We start from the raw sequence: 23,698 nt of genomic DNA on the forward strand, positions 1-23,698 counted from the left end.
CGTCACTGCTGCTGCCAGCATCTGTTACGAAAGCAACTATGCCCATTTCGTGATTTCTCCTTGATCTAACTAGTAATTCATCATACATATCACAAATTATGATCATGACTAGCCATGCCAAAGGCTAATCATTGTCAAACATCCCCCTACTACACTATTTCCATATCATGAATTTTAACACCAAAATAATCAACCATGACATATGGCATAAAAAGAAAAGTCGAATTACCAAGGCTTACGACCTAGCGTTATAAAACCAAACCCAACCGACATTTATGCCATTTTCGCATGGCTAAAAGTTTACATACCAAAGTTCAAACACAACATAATAGCCTATACATGCCGAAATGTTCTCCTAAGCCGACTAAGAAGAAAGTACCAAAACTTGCTAGCCGGTGTGATGACTTTGATGACGGCCCGACCACGCAAAAAGAGACGAGTCCAAGAAACCTAGAATAGGTGACAAGGAAACACCGAGTGAGTATATAACTCAGTAAGTCATAAGCAATGCACTACCATCCATTAAATAACATTATCACAAGAGGAAACAAAATGTTACGAGGCTAGTTACTCCATCCATACCGAACCGTGCCATAGTTCCTCAGACCTATCAGTTCAATCTCATACCAAATCATGCATTCACATTCCATATACTAATCAATAGGATATTTGAGGCATTTTCATACATCATTTTCTTTTCGTTACAATCATACAACTAAACGGCCTTTCACCTATTCCACGTTAAATCTTCTGTGCGTGACTTCAAGTATATTTGTCACATAGGTTCAAACTTACCAAGCTCAACTCCAAATATAAACATAGCGCCTATTAGCCATGAACTCAAGGTACTTACCCGATCCGCTGTCCGTGATCAACTCAATAATGTCGCACACTTAGTGTCCATAGTGATTCAAAAATATATATTAAGTCCGCACACTCAGTGCTATATAATCAACTCGCACACTTAGTGCTATATAATCAAACTCGCACACTTAGTGCTATATAATCAAACTCGTACACTTAGTGCTGTACAATTTAAACCCGCACACTTAGCGCCAATCTCATGATCATAAAAGTTTATACCCGCACACTTATTGCCGAGATCAACAACTCAATACATCTCACCTCTTTTCTTCTCATTCAACACTTTCATCACCACATACATACATGTATATATATATTTATCATTCCATTCAGCATCATTACATAGACGTTATGACCATTTAAATTAATACAAACTATATGCTTAATGACTTACTTTGTGTTGGGTAAGACGGTTCCAACTCGGTTACTCGATGATCTTTTCTTTGCCCTTGCTTGCCTCTCCACCTTTAGCTTCTTGAGCTAAATCGATAAATTAACTAGTTTAACCATCTTGCTAAACATTCATACTTCAATTACACATGCATATGTATGTTTGTATATTCGGCAATGACAATGGTAATTTAGCAAACCTTAATTTAACTTATAATTGTTCATAACACATTTAAAGCATCCACTCCATTCCATCATTTTAAAGCACATACATTACTCAATATTATCCAAGTTCACATTCGGCATTTTCACAAATACACATGCCGATTTCATTCACTCATCTCTAATGTTAATTAAGAAATGCCGAATGTCACCAACTAAATGGCATACACACACTCACATGCATAAAAGTCATCCACACCTCCTATAGCTCATTCGGCATTCACAAAATCATACCATTAGAATTCATGTACAATACCGAACCTTTAGACATTCAAACATCTACCCTATTCTTTTCAAATCATCTAAACGGCAACACTCACATTCTAGCATTTAAATACAAAACATTTATTCAAGTAATTAAGCAAGTCCAAGTTCGGCTATTACACATATAAATACTATCAAATTAAATTTTTAACTAGATCAAACATCTCTCATCAACATTTATTCATTAAAACATAAAGAAAATAATCAAATCTCCTCATTAACCACCATGGCCGAATGCTCCATTCACCACCCAAATCCAAATTTTTAACATGGGCAAAGTAAGGAACTTAGTAACTAACTTAAAATAATCTAAAATTTCAAAATCTAACATGAATTACTAACCTTGTTTTAAGCTTAAGATGGCCGAATGCTATATCCCTTTTCTTCTTTAAAGTTTGGCTACTAAGGGAGAAGATGAAACCAACATTTTGTCTTTCTTTTGTTTTTCTATTATCCTTTCTTTTTCTTTTCTTTAGCTCACGGCCATGGGGGGGGGGAAACAACCACACATTTTTTTGTTTTTATTTCTTTATTACCCATACTCCCTATTTTATTTTTTCTAACATACCTCACTAAGCCAACATGTTCCCAACATGTTTCCACTCATAGCATGGCCGGCCACTAGCTCAAATTTTGGGTAATTTGACATGCAAACCCATCATTTTCATAACATGCATTAATAGGCCACTTCACATTTGCCTAGCACATTTCTAAATTTCTCACATAAGTCCTATTTAATAAAATTCACTTACAATTAACAAAATTCAAACATGAAATTTTCACACATGCATATATACATATAATAAACATCAAATATGATGGCTAATTATTAGTATGACTCGGTTTTGTGGTCCCGAAACCACTCCCCGACTAGGGTCAATTTTGGGCTGTCACAAAAATAATCATAAAATAATTATTTCTATCTCGGATTTTGTGGTCCCGAAACCTCTGTTCCAACTAGACCCAATTTTGGGCTATTACAGCTCTCCCCCCCCCCTTTAGAGATTTTCGTCCTCGAAAATCTTACCGGAATGAGGTTTAGTATCTTTCTCATAATTTCCAGCATTACTAACTAATTGTTTTCAAGACGATACTTTCAGAAACACTCTGTCATCAATTTGAATCCCAAGATAACTCAGTCAACTCTGATATTTCTCTAACTCTGTCCTTCACTTGTCAACCATTCTCAGTCTCTGGTCATATCTATAATTATTTTATAACTAAACTCTTTGATTCCACACTTAGGAACTTAGTCAACATGATTCTCATGAAATTCCGTTATATACACCTCATCAGTAAGGGGTGAGGTCGTACAGTCTCTAACTCTATTCTGACATATATCTATATGACACATTTTTTTCATTATCCACATATGTCATTATAATCATACTATCCACTTCAAACAATTTATTATTCATATCTGTCTTACATAAAATTTCCAATTATCTCATTTCAAATAAGTGCACTCACTCATACATTCTATGGATTTTGAATAACTTTAGTCATCACATTTACTAATTAATTTAGTCAGGCATGCAACAGCATATGAAGGCCAAACAAATATGAATAAATATATCACTATATAAACTTTCTTCTCACATATTATCGCATATACATATACCACTTATACATTTATACCAAGATTATCATCTTACCAAGTATCTTCAGCTTAATCATCAAGCATTCATATTTAAAGCTAGATCATATCTTTATAAAATACCATAATTTAGATGCGTAGAATAACATATTTCCCTGAAACATTTCAATTCAACTCCATACCCAGCAAGCATTACATTGAGACTAGTCATATATATATATACATGTCATGATACATATCATTCTCTTTCTGTTTTCTTATAAACACATATCATTTATTTCATTATATCAATATTTCATATATCATAGTTTCCATGTATTCCACATATATTTATTTTCCTCCTCCTCCTCCTCTCCATTCCACATCCTTAATGTATATAGCATTCTTGTAAGTACGATTTTACAATTTCTAATAAATGCTCACATCAAACTGTCCACACGAGTCATAGTCACTTACTTATTTATAATTCGAGCTACAGAACTCCAAATTAAGATCTATAAATTTCTCCTGAATCCAGACTCCTATATCTTTTCACCATAAAATTTTCAAAATTTTTGGTTTTGCCAATTAGTACATTTTATTCATTAAAATTTCCCCTGTTTCACTTTCTGACAGTTCTGACCTCTCTTCACTAAAAATTAATTATCTTACAGTACAAAACTCTGATAATGTTCTTGTTGATTTATCTTGAAAATAGACTCATTAGGGATTTTAAAAATATAAGTTTGAGCCTCTAATTATTTTTATCCAAATTCTTGTGATTTTCCAAAGTCAGAATAGGGGATCACGTAATCATTCTAAACCAGTCTCACAAAAACATAAATATCTCAAAATATAGAACTCCTTTGCTTGCTTTGTTTCTTTTATATGAAAATAGACTTATTAAGCTTTAATTTTTTATCTCATTAAGTCTCTGATTCCATTTATACTATTTTTGGTGATTTTTCAAAATCATGTCACTACTACTGTCCAAAATAGTTTTATTGCTAATTCACTCTTTCACACTTTCTTTGTATTAACCTCATTTTAACATACATATCACAAATCATTTTCACCACATTTCATACATCACAAGTATAGGCCCATGATCACAAGATCACCATAAAATCATCCTCATGTATAGCTTACTTGTTTATAATCTTACCACATCCTGGTCACTTAATGAACACATCATTCACATAACCAAGTTCCTGCACTTATTCATCACAACACTCACAAAGCAATACATAGAGAGTCTCCCGTTGAACACTTCAGAATATAATTCGGATACATGGAAAGTTTGCACATAAGTGCCACATATGTAGCCAAACTATCTGGTACGCATAGTAGCCTGCACTTAGTACTACATATGTGACCAATTTCCGTTACACGTAGTAGCCTGCACTTAGTACTACACACGTGACCTAACTATCTGATACATGTAGTAGCCTGCACTTAGTACTACACATGCGACCTAGCTACATATATCCCGTAGCTCTCTTGTCTACATGGTGTACACATAGTATCACCCGTGCGACCTAGTTACATCATAATGTCTTGTAGCTCTCTTGTACACATGATGTGCACTTAGCATCATACATGTGACCTAGCTACATACTATCTGTATCATCCAATCTTTCCGAAGGTTCAACCGGGATTTCTCTCTCTTTTCCAACAATTTCACCAATCAAGTAATTATCCACACACATATTTCCAATATTATTATAAAATATCATAATACAAGTAATATTGATGTATTACTTACATATAAACTTACATCTCATTTAATATCAAGGCAATAACATTAAATTACACATTGCCTTATTAAAAATCATATGAACTTACAATTTCCCATAATATCCATAATCATAGAAATCAAATTTATGTATGATAATTCAAAGCACTTCATGTACCATAGACATATTTTTAAATCAATTCATAAACTTGGCACCATAATCATTTAATTTAACATAATTCAATTAATTCACTAAATTTAATTTTCAAATATAAATTACAGCATTATTGTTGTATTATTATCATACCAACTTACATACTTTCAACACCTCGGAAATCATATTAAATATATCAATTTTACATTGAAACATGCATAAATTTATGCTTATTATACATATGAACTTACCTCGATACTAAAACGGTCATTTAACCAACTTTCCCAATTTTCGATTTTTCTCTCATTCTAGGTTCAAATCTCGTTTTTCAGGATCTAAAACTTCATATTTTACTTATTTAATTAATGTACTATTCAAAACATTCCTTAACTCAAACTTTGGAAAATTTACAAATTTTGCCCCTAAACTTTTGCATATTTACACTTTTGCCCCTAGGCTCAGGAATTAAACTTCATCTATTATTCTTATGTTTTATGACATGCTGATCACTTTTCTCTTCTATGGAAACATCAAATTCTCACTCTAACATATACTTATGACTATTAGGTATTTTTACCGATTAAGCCCTTTTACTCGTTTTCACTCAAAACCGAGTAGCACAAGTTGTCTAACATAATTTAAAACCTCATATTCTAGCATAAAACATCAAAATAAACACATTTCACTATGGGTATTTTTCCAAATATGAACCCTATCTTAAATTATTGCTAGAATAAGCTTAATCAAATTACTGGGATTTCAAAAATGTAAAGAACTTGAAAAACAGGGTTAGAACGGACTTACTATTGAGCTTGGAAAGCTTGAAAACCCTAGCCATGGCTTCCCCCATGCTAATTTAGGCCTCCATGAAAAAGATGAGTCAAATTTGGCTTTATTTCCCTTTTTATTTCTTTTAATTACGAAATGACCAAAATGTCCTTCCTTACTGAACTTTCAAAAATTCCATCCATGTTCAATTTTTTTCCATCACTTAGAAATTGGTCAAATTTCTATTTAAGACGTCCTAGTTAATATTTCAAAGTAATTTCATACTAGAAACTTCTAGAATGAAAGTTTTGTAACTTATTCAATTTAGTCCCTAACTTCAAATTGAGCACTTTATGCATAGAATTTCTTCACGAAATTTTCACACAATCATGCAATCATATCATTGACCTCAAAATAATTATAAAATAATTATTTCTATCTCAGATTTTGTGGTCCCAAAACCCCTGTTCCAACTAGACTCAATTTTGGGCTATTACAGATTGGATATCTATGCCATGACATTTGGGTGATATGTGCACTAGTGTAAGACCATGTCTGGGACATGGCGTCGTCCATGATATGAGAGCCAGTGTAAGACCATGTTTGGAACATGGCATTGGCAACGCTGTGAGAGTCAATGTAAAACCATGTTTGGGACATGGCATTGGCATTGATATGTGCGCTAGTTGTTAGACCATGTCCGGAACATGGCATCGGCCACATTATGAGAGCCAGTGTAAGACCATGTCTGGGACATGGCATCAGCATTGAGACGAGAGCTAGTGTAAGACCATCTCTGGGCCATGACATTGGCCTCGACATGTGAGCCAGTGTAAGACCATGTCTGGGACATGACATCGGCAATTTACCCTCTTGGAGGAGGCTTATCGGATATCCTTTAGTATTCCAAAGGGTTTCACGTGTTATTTTTAAGGCTTATCGTAAAGATATGGATTGATATAATCATGTTGTGAGTGGTACAGGCTTTTATTCGAAAATTATGAGATATGAATCTAGTTATTATGCCTTAATGGTAAGAATAACATGAGTAAGTTCTAGCTATGAAAATGATTTGGGGACGATATTGTAATCTTTGGCTTTACTTGTGATATATAAGCATGTAGTGATATTTACCTTTGTTCACTCAAGTATGTTGTGTTGATTTATAATATGTATGGTTGATGTTGTTACTTATTTATATGCAACTTACTAAGCTTTATGCTTACTCCTTCTCTTTTCCATTCTCTTATAGTGCCAACAAGTTAATATCAGGAATCAAAGGACGTCGGAGACATCGATCACACTATCATCTGAAGCTTTTGGTATAGCTAGTTTTAATGTTTTGAGTGTGGCATGTATAGGGACTTGATCTTTTGTTTTTGTGTCATGTTAGTTTGGCCACAAGTGTTGGCTCTTATGGATGTGATATTCATTTTGTATAGGCCATTAATGTTGGCTAATATTGATTATTATTGAATGCATTTGATGAAAATTCTCATGCTTGTGGCTGTTTTGGTTATATGTGTTATGCTTGGATTGGTTTTGGTCAATGTCGTGTAGGTTGGTGCAAGTAAGGGTGGCAAAAAGGCTTGGTAAATAGCCATGTTTTTGTCCACACTGGTAGATACACGGGCGTGTGTCTACACCGTGTGTGTAACACCCCATACCCGTGACCCTCGCCAGGGCAGAGTACGAGGCATTACCTATACTTGATCTCATGCATACAAACAATCTGAAGTCTCCGAGACTCGGTCTTAATTAAACTTTTTCAATTTCTACTTTAAACTTCTTATTATGGGACTACGAGCCTCAAATCGATCGTTGAAAACTATTCGGGACTATATCGGGTCCTTAAACCAATTATGAAAATTTTTATCCTTAAAATAGGGCACACGCCCGTGTGGAAGGGCAACATGCCCGTGTGACCAACTTGACATGGTCGTGCTAATAACCCGTGTGACTCACACGGCCTACACACCTAAGGACACGCCCATGTCCTTTACCTATGTGAAATTAATTTCAAATTCACACCTACATGGGTTTTCACATGGCCAGACACACGCCAGTGTTGATGGCCCGTGTCCCTCACATGGCCAGGACACGCCCGTGTGTTAGCCAGTGTGTAAAAACCTGGGTATTCTATTCTGACGTCAGCATTCCCAAAATGACACATGGCCATGGAACAAGCCCGTGTACTAGGCTGTGTCCTCCACACAGCTAAGACACACGGTCGTGTCTCTACCCATGTGTTTATTACCATGCATGCCGACTTGAAATTTTTACGTGCAGGGGACACACGGCCGAACCACACGCCCCATGGAAAACCGTTTGTCACACACGGCCTAGACACATGTCCGTGTGCCTACCCGTGTGGACAGCATAAGGCTATTTACCAAGCCTCATTACCACCCTTACATAGATAGTTCCATACAAATACTAACCAATATCGAAACAAGTATAATTCCTATAACTAAATCAGCCATAATAGACATTCATTGAACCATGAAAATACATCTTTCATAAACTCAAAATGAATATTAGCTATCATTCAAAGCTTAATACAAATTAAAGGGTTTCCAACCCAAGCCAACACATTTGGCCAATTCTCAAAGACACAAAATAATAAAGTCTAAGTCCTATACATGCCATATTCAAAAATATAAATCCAACTATACCGAATGTTTCGGCTGATAGTGTGATCAATATCTCTGACTTCTAGTGATCCTTGAGCTAGTTAGGAAGCACTATAAGGAAATGGAAAGAAAATGGAGTAAGCATAAAAGCTTAGTAAGTTGCATATAAGTAAGTAAATAACAACAACATTTTATCATTGATCTACATGCTCATGATACCAAGGTAGGCATATGTATAACTTACTCATTACCATCCATACTAGTCACAGATTATTCAATGAGCTCTTATCTCATACGTACTAATTAGGTACCTGTACCACTTACAACACAATTATATTTTCCTCATTAGCTTAAGAACATAACGTTCACCGTTGAACCATTTGGAACACTATCAGATTTTCATTAAGCCTCAAACATGGGTAAGGTGCCAATGCCATGTCCCAAATAGGGTCTTACATTGGCTCACATCTCAAGCTGATGCCATGTCCCAGACATGCTCTTACGCTGACTATCATCTCATAGCCGATGCATGTCCTAGACATGTCTTACACTAGCTTACGTCTCGAGGCCGATGCATGTCCCAGACATGTCTTACACTAGCTCTCGTCTCAATGCTGATGCCATGTCCCAGACATGGACTTACACTGGCTCTCATAATGTGGCTGATGCATGTCCCAGACATGTCTTACACTAGCCAAAAATAACCCGTATGTCATGGCATGAATATCTGATTTATTTTCTAGGTTCAAAGGGAACTTTACTATCTCTATTATCATCATACCTTCTCAATTCCACAATCAAGCAATTCATGCTATATTATTTCAAATACAATTCAACATATACATTAGCAATGTAGCTGTATTATTTACATACAACTTACCTCGGATTACAAAATGTACACGACTAGTCAGTTTAGTTGGTTTGCTTGGCTTTTCCCTAGTCTAGGTTCAGACTGGGCAATTCTTGATCTAAAATGGCAAAATGCACTCATCTAATCACTAAATAAAATTAAGCAATTAAAAATTCACATCTTCAGTAATATGACCATTTTGTCCCTAGACTTTGGCAAAATGATCATTTTACCCCTATGCTCAAAAATTGATTTTTATCAAATTTCTTTGCATCTTAAGCTTATCTGAACTCTTTTTACTCTTATAGAAACCCCAAATTCTCTCTATTTCACACATTTATCAATTATTTTACAACTTGTGCAAAATGGTCCCTTTAGGTGTTTTCATGGTAACACCTTTCGCAAAAGTTGTCTATTACACAAATAAGACTCATATTCTTCCATAAATTTTAGAAAACACCCTAAATTATATCATGTTAAAACCCTAGACCTTCAACGATTTTGCAAGTTGCTAAAAATTTTAAGCTCTAAAACCCCCTTTAATGGTAAATTTTCAATGGAGAAAAGTGATGAGAAATGGATGATATCATCCTTCTTTATTTTTTTCTATTTTAGTCAAAATTGGTCACCTAACCCAACAAATTTTAAAAATTTTGACCCCTTATGTCTCCTATGGCTGGCCACTCTATTTCTAGGGGTCTAATTGCCCTTTAAAATCCCCCAATTTTGGTTCTCTAACTAATTGACACCTTTAGCTATCAATTTAGGACTTTTGCACTTTATGTGATTTAGTACTTTTTTCACAATTGGGCTCACAAACGTCAAAATTAACTCACCAAATTTTTCATGTACTATTATAAAGATGCTATGACTCCAAAATAATAATAAAATAATTTCTTTGACTTCAGATTTGTAGTCCCAATACCACTATTCTGACTAGCCCCAAAATCGGGCTGTTACAGTGTGTGACACACGGCTTGCCCCATGGGTATGTGGTAAGGCCGTGTGTCCCCTGCACATAAAGTTGGCAAAACAAAATGCCCAGCAGTAACCACACAGGTGGAGACACGGCTGTGTGTCCCAACCGTGTGGAGGACATGGCCTAGTACATGGGCTTGTACCATGGTCGTATGCCTCTAAAGGGTTGTTAACGTTAGAAACAAAATGTCAAGGTTTTTGTACAGGGGTGTGTCATGGCCGGGTCATAAACACAGGCGTCTGTCAAGCCGTGTAAAAACCCCTGTAGGCTCAAATTGAAAAATAAATTTGCACGGGCTAGGGACACGGGGGTATCCCGATATGCTCAGCCTGTGTGAGCCACACGGGCCTTCAACATGGCCATGTTAAGAAAACACAAGGGTGTGTTGACCTTCCACACGAGTGTGTTGCCCTTCCACATGGGCGTGTTGCCCCTGTTTGCTTGAAATTTTAAAAAGTTTTCTAGAGTGCACAGATTAGTTCTGAATCAATTCCAAAGTGTGTTCGAGGCCTCGTAGGCCTGTAATAGGGACATTAAGGTATTGTGAAAAGTTTTAAATTGGAGCAAAATTTCACAATTAGGAAATGTATGTTTGTATGTGTTTAAGTCCAGTAACACCTCGTATCCTGTTCCGGCGCCGAACTCGGGTAAAGGGTGTTACATGGTACTTCTTGAATCAGAAGAAAATTCTACATCTTTGGGAATAATTTAATTAAGTCAATTTATTCGATGTGAAATTAAAATAGGTGGTCGTAAGAATTATTCAACTAGAGAATTTGATTAAAGAATTTTCTTGAAAAATTAATGTGATTTTTAGAAAATTTAATTTTGATCAAGTAAAATTAAATTAATCAAATCAACTAAAATTAATATGATATTTTTGGAAATTAATTTTCAAGTGAGACAATTGACAAATGGGTAATTTAACTTGAAAATATGACATGAGATCATAAATTGGGTCTAGGAGCTCAAAACCGAGACCGAAGACCCCAAAATTGGTCGAACTGAGCCCGGTATGTGAAACCAAACTGACGGTCTAACAGGTGGCTAGACCCGACTAGTAGGGTCGTCATTGACCTGGACCGAACCAGCTCGGGGTGTTGTATAGGTGTCGTACTTAGATCACAGAACATGGCGGTGTCAGTGGCTGCAACAGCGATGTCTCGGTGGCCGGCTGTGGTTGGTCATCGGTGGTTGAGCAATGGAAAAGTTACATTCCTACTGAAATTCTACTAGAGAATTTGATTTCAGATTAAGTATTCCAAAAATAATAATAATAGTTTAATAGTTTAATATTAAATTTAATTTAATGTTTATCTTGTAGATAAACATTCTATTATTTTTTATAAGATTTAATATTAAATTTAATCTAATATTTATCTTAATAAATATTATATTAATTTAATATTAAAGTGATTAAGTTTTATCATAGTTGATCTCTCTAAACCCTCCATATATAAAGAGAGTCTTAGGTCATTATTTACACATACTTGAATTCAAGATAAAGTTGTAGAAATAAAATTCTCTAAAAAGATTATTCTAGAAAATTTCTAAAGATATTTTTCTGATTTATAACTTGACCCAAAAGTTTAGAGAAATTACAAAATTACCTTACTGGTAATTTTTGTGAATTTTTTTTATTCGAAGCGAGCCTACACTCAGTAGACGTGAACTTGATGATAGCAAAGAAGACTACTAGTTTGAAGCGCTCATCCTAGACGATTCAAAAATGTATAATTTTTATTAAGTGTAATTTGGCATGCATGCCTATTTTCTTAAATGGTGATTAGATGTGCCATGAAATAGTTATGGAAAGGTGAATGATATGCCTATGTTGAGATGAGGTAAATTGGTAATATTAGTGTAAGCTTATAAGGTTGAATTTGAAATTACTTGAATAACTAAATTGATGAAATTTTGTTAGTTGTATTAAGGTGCCTTGGAAGGCATATTAGAATGGTTTGAATGTGGTATTTTGGTTGATTTTGAATTGTTGAATTGATGTGTCAATTGTGGCATATTGGTTAGGGACTTAGGTTGTTTGTTATAAATGATGTTTTTCGTATAATTTTGATGTTTTTGAATTGGTTGAGAATTGATATAATGTGTTGCTTGTGGCATAAGTGGACTAGGGTTAGAAAGCTTGTTTTGAAAGGTTTCTTCAGGTATACATGGCTTGACACACGTCCATGTGGTCTATATGTTTTGGGTAATAATCTATGCACACGACCATAGTCTGTTACACGGTTCGACAACACAACCCTGTGACATCTTTTGAATAATTGCACTTTTGACCCACACGACATTAGTGAGTTACACTGTTTGTTTGAATGGCCATGTGACTCTAGCTCCACATGGCATCAAGGTGTTACACAGCTTGCCCACATGACCGTGTGTCCCATCCCTCAGCCATTCACACAGTCAGGGACATGGCTGTGTGACCTTTATTTGCAGAAGTTTCCTATCTTTTTATTTTTATTTCAATTTGATCCCTGATTGATGCTTGGTTAATTTAAATCTTCTATTAGCTCGATTTAAATCTGAAATTGATTGAATTTCATGTTATACATGATAATATGTGGTGAAATGATATTGTATTGAGATTTTGAATTATGAATAGTATGTAATTATTTTGTAATAGTTTGTAGCATCCTATTACTCCGGTTCGACGATCGGGCCAAGTAAAGGGTGTTACAGGTCAAGTCTAAAAAAACTAAATGATGAAATTAAAATAGATAATTAAGATAAAAAATAATTAAATAAATCAAATCTTTGAATAATTAAACAATAAGAAAATAGAATAAAGAAGAAAATAAAAAAGATAGATGGGAAATATGAAAGTGACGTGTAGAAGTCCTAAAGAGCCTTGGAAACCAGATGAATCCACAACCCTTTCAAACAGCTCTAATTTCTCCTCCAAGAAAGAAAAATTGGTAAGAAAAAGCTAAAAGATGATCCCTACAATTTGAAAAGATTACTAAGACTCTTCTAAAAGAAAACTCAAGAAATTCTTGAAGAGAAAGCCTCAAAGAAAATTTTTTAACTTAAAAGAGAAAGTTGTTGAATAATGAATTGATTGAATTGTGTACAACGAAGAGGCCTTTATATAGGCTAACTAAGTACATCTAAATAAAACTCTCAAGAATAATGAAACTTTAGTTAATCTATAGAACAAGTAGTTTTAAACTAAACTCCATTTTTAACATAAAACTCCTAAATAACTTAAAATACTTAAAAATTATCTAAAATTTGAAATAATTAATAAAATAATAATAATTAATAAATAAAATATTGGACTCATATATAATAAATATTAAGCCTAAAATTCGAACCCAATATGATTTAAACTCGAATAAAAAGTCTGAAACTTGTAATTTTCGTAATAATCCTGTTAAAAAATTTTGCTCGCATAGTCTTCACAAAAATAGTCATAACTTGCATTCCTGAACTCAAAATCAAGTGGTTTAAAATACATTGTGAATCAAATAGACATGTCTTTGATCGATATGAAAACATATTTACCGAGAAATGTCTATATCCCTTCAAAAACTACACCACAAGTTGACAGGTTATAACATGGCTAGACGTGTGGGCTTGATTGGGGTATTTGAAGTGTAACACCTAAGCTTTTTAACATCTTCCACATGAGCCTGTCACCATGGATTGAGATTTTAAGTCCACAAAAAAAAATTGGTCCCTTCTAATTCATCCTTGCTCTATATTAAACTTCAAAGTCCATTTTCTTGGATCTTCAACTTTTCTTCTCAAATTTTATTCATCATAAAGTCTTGAACGAATAAGTTGAGTTTTGACTTCAACTATTTGGATTAGGATCTCATGATTAGGCCTTAAGGGAAACTAAGTCCATCATGTTTATGGGTTTGAAATTGAGCCTTAAGACTCGTATCAATAATTGTATAATATATTTATTAAGACTTCACCTAAAAGTCATATTATTTTAGTTGAAATGGGGAAGTTAGTAAGGTGTATGTTTGGTGTTTTGGGTTCAAATCCCATCATAAATATGAATTTGTTCTAGACTTTATATAAAAATATATTCTTAAATTAATATTTATTTTTAATTAAAATAAAAATATTTTAATAACTTAATAACTTACTTGGGAGCAATTATGAATAGACCTGATCATGGGTTTGGCCACCTGTTAGGCTCGAAAACTTGCCCGAAAAGAAATAGGGTTTGGGAAAAAAAATATAGACCCGGAAAATGGACTTGGACAAAAAAATAATGTGCCTTGGGTATGATTTTTTTAATCTAGCTAAAATTATTTTTGTTGCTATTTTGTTGTTGTTTTGATGTCATTTTGTCATTATATTGCTACTATTTTGTTGTTATTATTTGGATATTTTGTAGCTCTTATTTTATTGTTAATTTTACTACTATTTTAGAAGTATCTGCTTACTAAATTACAACTATCTTAGTGTTATTTAAGTATAATTTTTTTAATTGTATTTTTAGTTTGTTGGAAAACATTTATTTTAATATTTTTAGAATATTTGATATATTATATTTTTAAATTTATTTTTATATAAAAATAATAATATAAAAAATTAATACGAGCGGACTGGACTCAAGTTTAACATTTTTTATCTGGGTTGAGCTGGAGTAAAATTTTAAACCTATTTTCTGGTACAGGACCGAACCTAAGAAATAAACGTAAAATTTTACAGTAATCCGACTCGATTCTTGATTAGGTCTAATTATAAATTACACCAACTCAATTAAATTTTTTTATATATATAGGAAGTATAAATAATGGAAACCTACCGAACTCTAAGCTAAACGCGCACATCTACGGTTCTTGATGTGTATCCTACTTTTATATGTTCTATAAATGTATTAGTTTTTAGAACGCCTAAAATTCGTTTGTGCTTGGATAAAAATTATGATACTCATGACGTTCTTCAATCTAGAGTCCGTCACATCTTCAACGCTTGGATGCCTAGCTTATACAAGGCTTAAAATCATATATTCATGGATAAAATTAACAATATAAGCTGATTTACATACTCTGCTTCTCCAGTTCCGAACGTATGAACTTTTTTTGCCTTTTCGGTTTCTTTTATTATGAATTAGTTCTCAATCAGCAGCTGCTTTATTTCTTCATAAGTCCAACAAGGGTGAAGCGACAACAATTTTTTGAAAGGTCGAATGAAATTTTAATTTTTAATTTTAAATAATTAAATCAAATTTTTATAATTTTAAAAAAATTAAAATATAATTTTATTTTTACTAATTTAAAATTTTAAAAGAAATTAAGAACATAAATAATAATTTTATATTTTAACAGGAACGGGGGACTGCGAGCCCCCTAAATCTGCTTCTAATGTCCAAGGATATTTAAAATGGCTTCAAAGGTGCAAAATGTTGAACATTTGAATTTTCATCCAGCCACATAACTTTACTTGGTATGGAAAGTGTATTATTTCACGTTTATATTTCATTAACGATTTAACAAATGAGTGATGGAAAAAAAAAATTAAAATTAACTAAAATAAAAATAAAAAGCACTAACAATTAAATACTCAACACGATCTAAATTCACAAACAAATGTAAGCCAACTAGGTTTTTTCTGCGTGGGCCCAAGATTTTTTTCCATTAAATACTTTTTTATAAGATTAAATTATAAAAAAAGAAAAAGAAAAAGAAAAAGAAATACATATGTAAGCAAATGTTATTATTATTCAGTTATGAAGCGAATTTTCAGCGTCTATTGAGAAACAGTTTGGAGTATTAAACTGGGTAGATCCTTATTTAGCTCACCCGCAGTGTAAGCAATGCCTCTCAAATCCCCACATTATAAATAAGCCAACTCAACAACAATTTCCCCACTCCACTCCATGCTAGAACATCACGTATCATTTTTCTAAGCTTAGTTACTTGAAAAGTTCAAACCATTAACAATGGCAAAATCGCCAGACGAAGAGCACCCCAAGAAGGCTTTCGGATGGGCAGCCAGAGACACTTCCAGTGTTTTCTCTCCCTTCAAATTTTCCAGAAGGTCTCATTTAAACTTTCAGTTCCCTTGTTTCATCTTCTTCAAAGGGTGTCTGTTCATTTGTTAAATCATAATAATGTGGGATTCGCACTTGCAGGGCAACAGGTGAGAAGGACGTGGCTTACAAGGTACTTTACTGTGGGATATGCCATACTAATCTCCATAACGCCAACAATGAATGGGGCAGTTCCATTTCCCTATTGTCCCTGGGTATATATCTCCATTCATTCATGTTATCATCAACTGTTCATTTAACAATATATATGATTAGATTTTTGAACAATTTTTGGTAATGGAAGCAGCCATGAGATTGTTGGTGAAGTGACTGAGGTGGGAAGTGTAGTTCCAATAGGGTCGGAAGCGTGTAAATTATTGTACTAAAAAATCACACAAAGTTCAATTCCCAGGGAAGAGAGGTGGATCACAAGGATCTCTTAAATACCAAGTCTTTCCTTAGTCAGAATATCCCTTCTATAGTAATTTAGTAGCACAATTAAATACTACTATTATACCCTCAAATATTGAAAGAAAAATAGGACAAGAAAGAACACAAGAGTTTTAACGAGGTTCGGTAAATTATACCTACGTCCTCGGGCACTAACACCAAATGATAACTTTACTATCTCCAAAATATTACAAACAAATAGAATTCCTTAAGAATTCTCAAATGGGAGAAGAGAGAAAACTAAGAGAGAAAGATTGGTTGGGATAGTTGAAATGAAAAATGAGAAGGTCTATTTATAGTTGAAGTTCAGGGACTAACTTGCAAATGGCCTAAAAATAGGGACCAAAATTGCAATTACCCATTCAACTTTTCAACATTCGGTGCAACTTGATTCACCTTTTTAACAAGTTGCTTCCTACCTTTGTTGACTTTTCAACAATCTCCACCTTGAAGATTTGATTAGGATAATCACATCTTCACACACTTCCTTTAACTCCCCAAATTTGATAAAGCTATCTTTTGTAGTGCCTACAAATGCGCTCTCGAGCACAATACACCTGAAGGTGCTCAAATTCTCAGGATGTTAATCAAGTTCAAACAATGATTAAACCTGATTGTTGTTACCACCTTGGTCATCATATCTGCGGGATTATATGCTGTCGGAATCTTCTGAAGTAGAATTTTTCCTTTTTCAAAGACTTCCCGCACAAAGTGATATCTTACGTCGATATGCTTGGTTCTTGAATGATAGACTTGATTTTTCACTAAATGAATAGCGCTCTGACTGTCACAATATAGATTAATGTGACTTTGAACAACTCCAAGTCTTTCAAAAATCCATTAAGCCAAATAGCCTCCTTAACAGCTTCTGTAACTGCCATATATTCTGCCTCTGTAGTAGACACAGCTACTGTAGACTGTAAGGTAGACTTCCAACTCACTGGGGCTTTAGCAAGAGTAAACAGATACCCCGTAGTTGAACGACGTTTATCTAAATCACCAGCAAAGTCAGAATTAACATATCCAACTACAAACTGACCAAGTGCTTCATCCTGCTCAAAAATTAAACCAACATCTATGGTTTTTTGAAGATACCGTAGAATCCATTTCACAGCTTGCTAATGTCCTTTTCCAGGATCATGCATATACCTGCTCACAACTCCAACAGCTTGTGAAATGTCAGGCCGCGTACACACCATCGCATACATCAAACTCCCAACTGCATTTGCATATGGGACTTTTGCCATATATTCTCTTTCTTCTTCAGTTTTCGGAGATAATTGAGCACTAAGTTTCAAATGAGAAGCAAGTGGGGTACTTACATGTTTTGTGTTTTCATTTACACCAAAACATTGTAATACCTTTTTCAGATATTACTTCTGATTCAAACAAAGCTTGCCTCTCTGTCTATCTCTACTTATCTCTATGCCGAGAATCTTCGTGGCCTCACCTAGATCTTTCATCTCGAACTCTTGATTCAACTGAGCCTTCAGCTTATCTATCTCTTTTTGGCTCTTCGAAGCGATTAAAATATCATCAACATACAAGAGTAGATAAATGAAAGGTCTGTCATGCAGCTTCTGCAAATACACACAATTGTCATATTTGCTTCTTGTGTACTTCTGCCTTCTCATAAAGCTATCAAATCTCTTGTACCACTGCCTCGGGGATTGCTTCAATCCATATAGCGATTTGTTCAGCTTACAAACCCAATTTCTACCACCAGCATCTGTGTATCCTTCGGGCTGAGTCATATAGATCTCCTTTTCTAACTCACCATGCAAGAAAGTCGTCTTAACATCAAGTTGAGCTAGCTCCAAATTCAACTGTGCTACCAAGGCCAACAAAATTCTGATGGAGGAATGCTTCACAACAGGGGAAAATACATCATTGTAGTCAATTCCCTCATTCTGAGCGTAGCCTTTAGCTACCAATCTTGCCTTGTAGCGAATATCTTTCTTGCTAGGAGATCCATCTTTCTTTGCGAATACCCACTTGCATCCGATTGCCCTTTTACCTTTCGGTAATTGCGCCAACTCCCAAGTATTGTTCTTCTGGAGAGACTGCATTTCTTCATCCATGGCGTTTTTCCATTTGTCACTTTCTAAGCTTTGGATTGCTTCTTGATAAGTGACAGGAATATCATCATCAACAACGGGAAGGGCGTAGGCCACCATATCAGTAAATCGAGTAGGTTTACAAATTTCTCTCCGTGGCCTTGCAACTGCAACTAGTTCTGGTGTACTTAATGGTTCTTGGGTCAGAACCTCTTCAACCTCTAATTCCTCTATTGTGGCTGGAGAATTAGACTTATTAACTGGGCAAATCCCCATCTACTCAAACTCCACCTGTTTTGGAGTACACTCCACCTGCTATGGAGTATCGCTTGTCTGAATATCTTCATCTGCTACCTTTTTCAATGTGGCAGATTCATCAAAGGTAACATCTCTACTACAGATCATTTTCTTTGTGCTTAAGCACCAAAGACGAAATCCCTTCACTCCAGAAGTGATTCCCATAAAGAGAGCTTTCTTTGCCCTCAGATCTAGCTTTGACTCCTTCACATGGTAATATGCAGTGGATCCAAACACATGTAAGGAATCATAATTTGTAGCCGGTTTTCCAGACCATACCTCCATAGGAGTTTTTCTTTCTAATACAGATGATGGCAAACGATTAACAAGATGGCCAGCGTATGTCACAGCCTCAGCCCAAAATTGCTTGCCCAACCCAGCATTGGACAACATACATCGAACTTTCTCCAGCAATGTTCGATTCATATGCTCTGCCACTCCATTCTGCTGCGATGTATCCCTAACTATGAAGTGTCGAACAATACCATACTCTTGGCACACATCGAAGAACGGATCACTTTTATATTGCCCTCCATTGTCCGTCCTAAGCCGCTTGATTTTCTTGCCAGTCTGGTTTTCGATCATAGTTTTCCATTTAAGAAAAACTCCAAGCACTTCATCCTTAGTTCTCATGGTATACACCCAAACTCTTCTGGAAAAGTCATCAACAAAAGTAACAAAGTAGTATTTTCCTCCCAATGAAGGTATCTTGGAAGGCCCCCACACATCTGAGTGAACATATTCCAAAATACCTTTTGTATTATGGATAGCAGTGCCGAATTTCACTCTCTTTTGCTTCCCAGAACACAATGCTTGCAAAATTTTAATTTGCAAGCCTTTGCACCTTTCAACAATCCTTGCTTTGCCAGAATTTGCAAGGATTTTTCGCTGGCATGTCCAAACTTCATATGCCACAACTGCATTGAGTCCAATTCTTTGTTACCGGAAGCTGCAGCGACTGCTCCAATAACTGTACTACCTTGGTAGTAATACAAGTTATTTTTCCTGATGCCCTTCAATATCACAAGTGCGCCAGATGTCACTTTCAAAATCCCATCTCTCATAGTAACAACTGAACCATTGGATTCTAAGGCTCCCAATGAGATGAGATTTTTCTTCAAACTGGGCACGTACCAAACATCAGTCAGAACTCTAGTTGATCCATCTTGATTCTTTCATTAGATTGAACCTATCCCAATAGTTTTACAGGCATTGTCATTGCCCATATAAACAACTCCTCCATTTAGCTCAACTAAATCAGAGAACCACTCCCAATTAGGGGACATATGATAGGTACAACCCGAATCCAATATCCACTCATCTGAATGGAACGACGATGATGATGCAACCAGTGATAGTTCAGAGTCACTGGTATCATGCTTTACAACACAAGCATCTACAGCAGTTTTTCCCTTATTCTTCAACTTTGGACAATTTTTCTTCCAGTGGCCTTTTTCATGATAAAAGGCACATTCATCTTTCCCGAGTCTGGACTTTGACTTTGATCTCCCTTTCTGAGTTTTCTTCCGAGTATATGAATGACCTCGAACTGCTAAAGCTTCTGTATCTCTGATTAAGTTTTTCTGTTTGTCCTTCTTTCTCTGTTCATAACTGTATAAGGCTGCACAGACTTCGCTCAGAGATATATCACTCCTGCCATGAAGTAGAGTAGTTTCTAGGAACTCAAACTCCTCAGGAAGTGACCCCAACAGTATCAAAGCCAAATCTTCATCTTTGAATGTCTCATCCGTATTTAGCAAATTAGTGACTAACTGATTAAATTTGGTGATGTGATCATTCATTGTGGTACCTGGGACGTAAGTGAAGCGAAACAGTCTTTTCTTCAAGTGGAGCTTATTTTGACTGTTTTTCTTCAAAAAAATTTCTTCAAGTGCCCCCCACAACTTATTTGCAGAAGTTTCCTTTGAAAAAGCATACCTCTGCTCTAGAGAAAGGCATGATCGAATTGTGCCACATGCCAACTGATTGATCGCCTTCCAATCTTTCTCCTGTACATCATCTGGTTTCTCTTCATCAATGGCAATGCCTAGACCCTGCTGAAAAAGTGCATCTAGAACCTCACTTTGCCACATACCAAAATGGCCCGTGCCATCAAAGATCTCCATAGCCAATCTTGCATTTGCAATTGTCGGTCTTGTCCACATGGACGATGTTGAAGCTCCTACACCGACCGTTTTCTCCATAGTCTTTCAATATACCTAAGGAAATCTTTTCTGATGTGGAAGATCAGTTTAAACTGCAACCATAGAGCATACTACAATTAACCTTCGGCTCTTAATTCCACTTGTAGTTCCAATAGGGTCGGAAGCGTGTAAATTATTGTACTAAAAAATCACACAAAGTTCAATTCCCAGGGAAGAGAGGTGGATCACAAGGATCTCTTAAATACCAAGTCTTTCCTTAGTCAGAATATCCCTTCTATAGTAATTTAATAGCACAATTAAATACTACTATTATACCCTCAAATATTGAAAGAAAAATAGGACAAGAAAGAACACAAGAGTTTTAACGAGGTTCGGTAAATTATACCTATGTCCACGGGCACTAACACCAGATGATGACTTTACTATCTCCAAAATATTACAAACAAATAGAATTCCTTAAGAATTCTCAAATTGGAGAAGAGAGAAAACTAAGAGAGAAAGATTGGTTGGGATAGTTGAAATGAAAAATGAGAAGGTCTATTTATAGTTGAAGTTCAGGGACTAACTTGCAAATGGCCTAAAAAATAGGGACAAAATTGTAATTATCCCATTCAACTTTTCAACATTCGGTGCAACTTGCTTCACCTTTTTAACAAGTTGCTTCCTACCTTTGTTGACTTTTCAACAGGAAGTAAGGTTCAGAAGCTCAAAGTGGGAGATCGGGTTGGCGTTGGGTGCACGGTCTCCTCCTGCCATTCCTGTGAAAGTTGCAAAGTCAATCTTGAGAATTACTGCCCCAAAATGATACTCACTTATGGGTCCAAGAACCATGATGGTACTATGACATACGGAGGTTACTCTGACACTATGGTTTGTGAGGAAGACTTTATCATCCACATACCTGATAACATGCCTCTTGATGCTGCTGCTCCATTGCTTTGCGCTGGGATTACAGTGTATAGTTCAACGAAACATTATGGCCTCGATAAGCCTGGTTTACATGTTGGTATGGTAGGAATGGGTGGACTAGGTCATGTGGTTGTGAAATTTGGTAAGGCAATGGGGATGAAAATTACAGTGATCAGCACCTCTCCTAATAAGAAGGATGAGGCTTTGAAAAACCTTGGTGCTGATTCCTTTTTGGTTAGCCTAGAAGAAGATCAGCTTAAGGTTTGACTTTGAATTTGAAAACCAATTTTTGGTTCTTCTCTCAAATCATGTAGTAATGATGAGATTGTTTGTGTGGTAGTTTCTAAATTTGTTAATTGGCGTATTGGCTGCCGTTGGTACATTGGATGGAATCATCGATACAGTATCAGCTCAACACCCTATGTTGCCATTGTTTCACTTGTTGAAGACTGATGGGAAGCTTATTCTTGTTGGTTTGCCAGAGAAACCACTTGAGATACCTGCCTTTGCTTTGGTTAAAGGTAAGCATCATATTAATGGATCATGGACTGGTATTGAATTCTCTCTCCATAGAGACATTAAATTGGAGTCATAATTGAGTGTTGGGAGGAAAGTAGTGGGAGGAAGCATGATTGGAGGGATAAAGGAGACTCAAGACATGATTGATTTTGCAGCTAAACACAATGTAAAACCTGACATTGAAGTTATAACTATGGATTATGTGAATACTGCCATGGAACGCCTTCTCAAATCAGATGTCAAATATCGATTTGTGATCGATATTGCCAACACATTAACGGCCCCTTCTTGAAGTTTTAGCTCCCTGTTACCACAACAGAAAACACCATTCTAAATATTCTTATGTTCCGAATCATTTTATCTTTTTTATATGATATTGAAAAGGCAGATTGCCTTCACGGGACAATTTGAATAAAATAAATTTTGTTCGAGGATGCATAGCTTGCTTTCAAAAAATTCCATGTTTTCATTCTTTACTTAATTGTAAAAAAATAGCCTTTGTGAAAAAGTTACACTCAATTGAACCCTTAATGATAAAACAAAATCAATTAAATTTTTTTATTAATGAAAATCATCATTGGCTGATTTGATCAAAACAAATGTTGATGTGCCTAATGAAAGTAATCAGAAGCAAACACATAACATATAACATGCAATCAAGCATGACATGCATTTAATATATTTTTTAAATCTTAAGTTTTTAAAAAAGCATGTAAGAAATGAATAGGGATATCTCTTTGTCCAGATTTATTCTAGACATGATTATTAAAAAATCATAAATTATTATTTAAAAATTATAAAATATTTTAAAAAATAATTAAAAAATCATAAATGTTATTAAATAATTTTAAAA

At 35.1% G+C, this 23,698-nt stretch overlaps 2 protein-coding genes across 2 annotated transcripts; both read left to right on the top strand.

Annotated features, from left to right (window-relative positions):
• The first annotated feature begins 16,306 nt into the window (after nt 1–16,306).
• Nucleotides 16,307–23,279, top strand: LOC107889911 (probable mannitol dehydrogenase). The gene is made up of 3 exons (XM_041084024.1): nt 16,307–16,456; nt 16,551–16,663; nt 22,106–23,279. The coding sequence occupies exons 1-3, from the start codon at nt 16,359–16,361 to the stop codon at nt 22,591–22,593; spliced, it is 699 nt and encodes a 232-aa protein (XP_040939958.1). The 5' UTR covers nt 16,307–16,358; the 3' UTR covers nt 22,594–23,279.
• Nucleotides 22,748–23,137, top strand: LOC121203276 (8-hydroxygeraniol dehydrogenase-like). Its single transcript, XM_041084145.1, has 2 exons — nt 22,748–22,847; nt 22,944–23,137. The coding sequence occupies exons 1-2, from the start codon at nt 22,748–22,750 to the stop codon at nt 23,135–23,137; spliced, it is 294 nt and encodes a 97-aa protein (XP_040940079.1).
• Nucleotides 23,280–23,698: the final 419 nt, after the last annotated feature.

The sequence above is a fragment of the Gossypium hirsutum genome, chromosome A12 (genome assembly GCF_007990345.1).
Source record: "Gossypium hirsutum isolate 1008001.06 chromosome A12, Gossypium_hirsutum_v2.1, whole genome shotgun sequence".
Classification (NCBI taxonomy): Eukaryota; Viridiplantae; Streptophyta; class Magnoliopsida; order Malvales; family Malvaceae; genus Gossypium; species Gossypium hirsutum.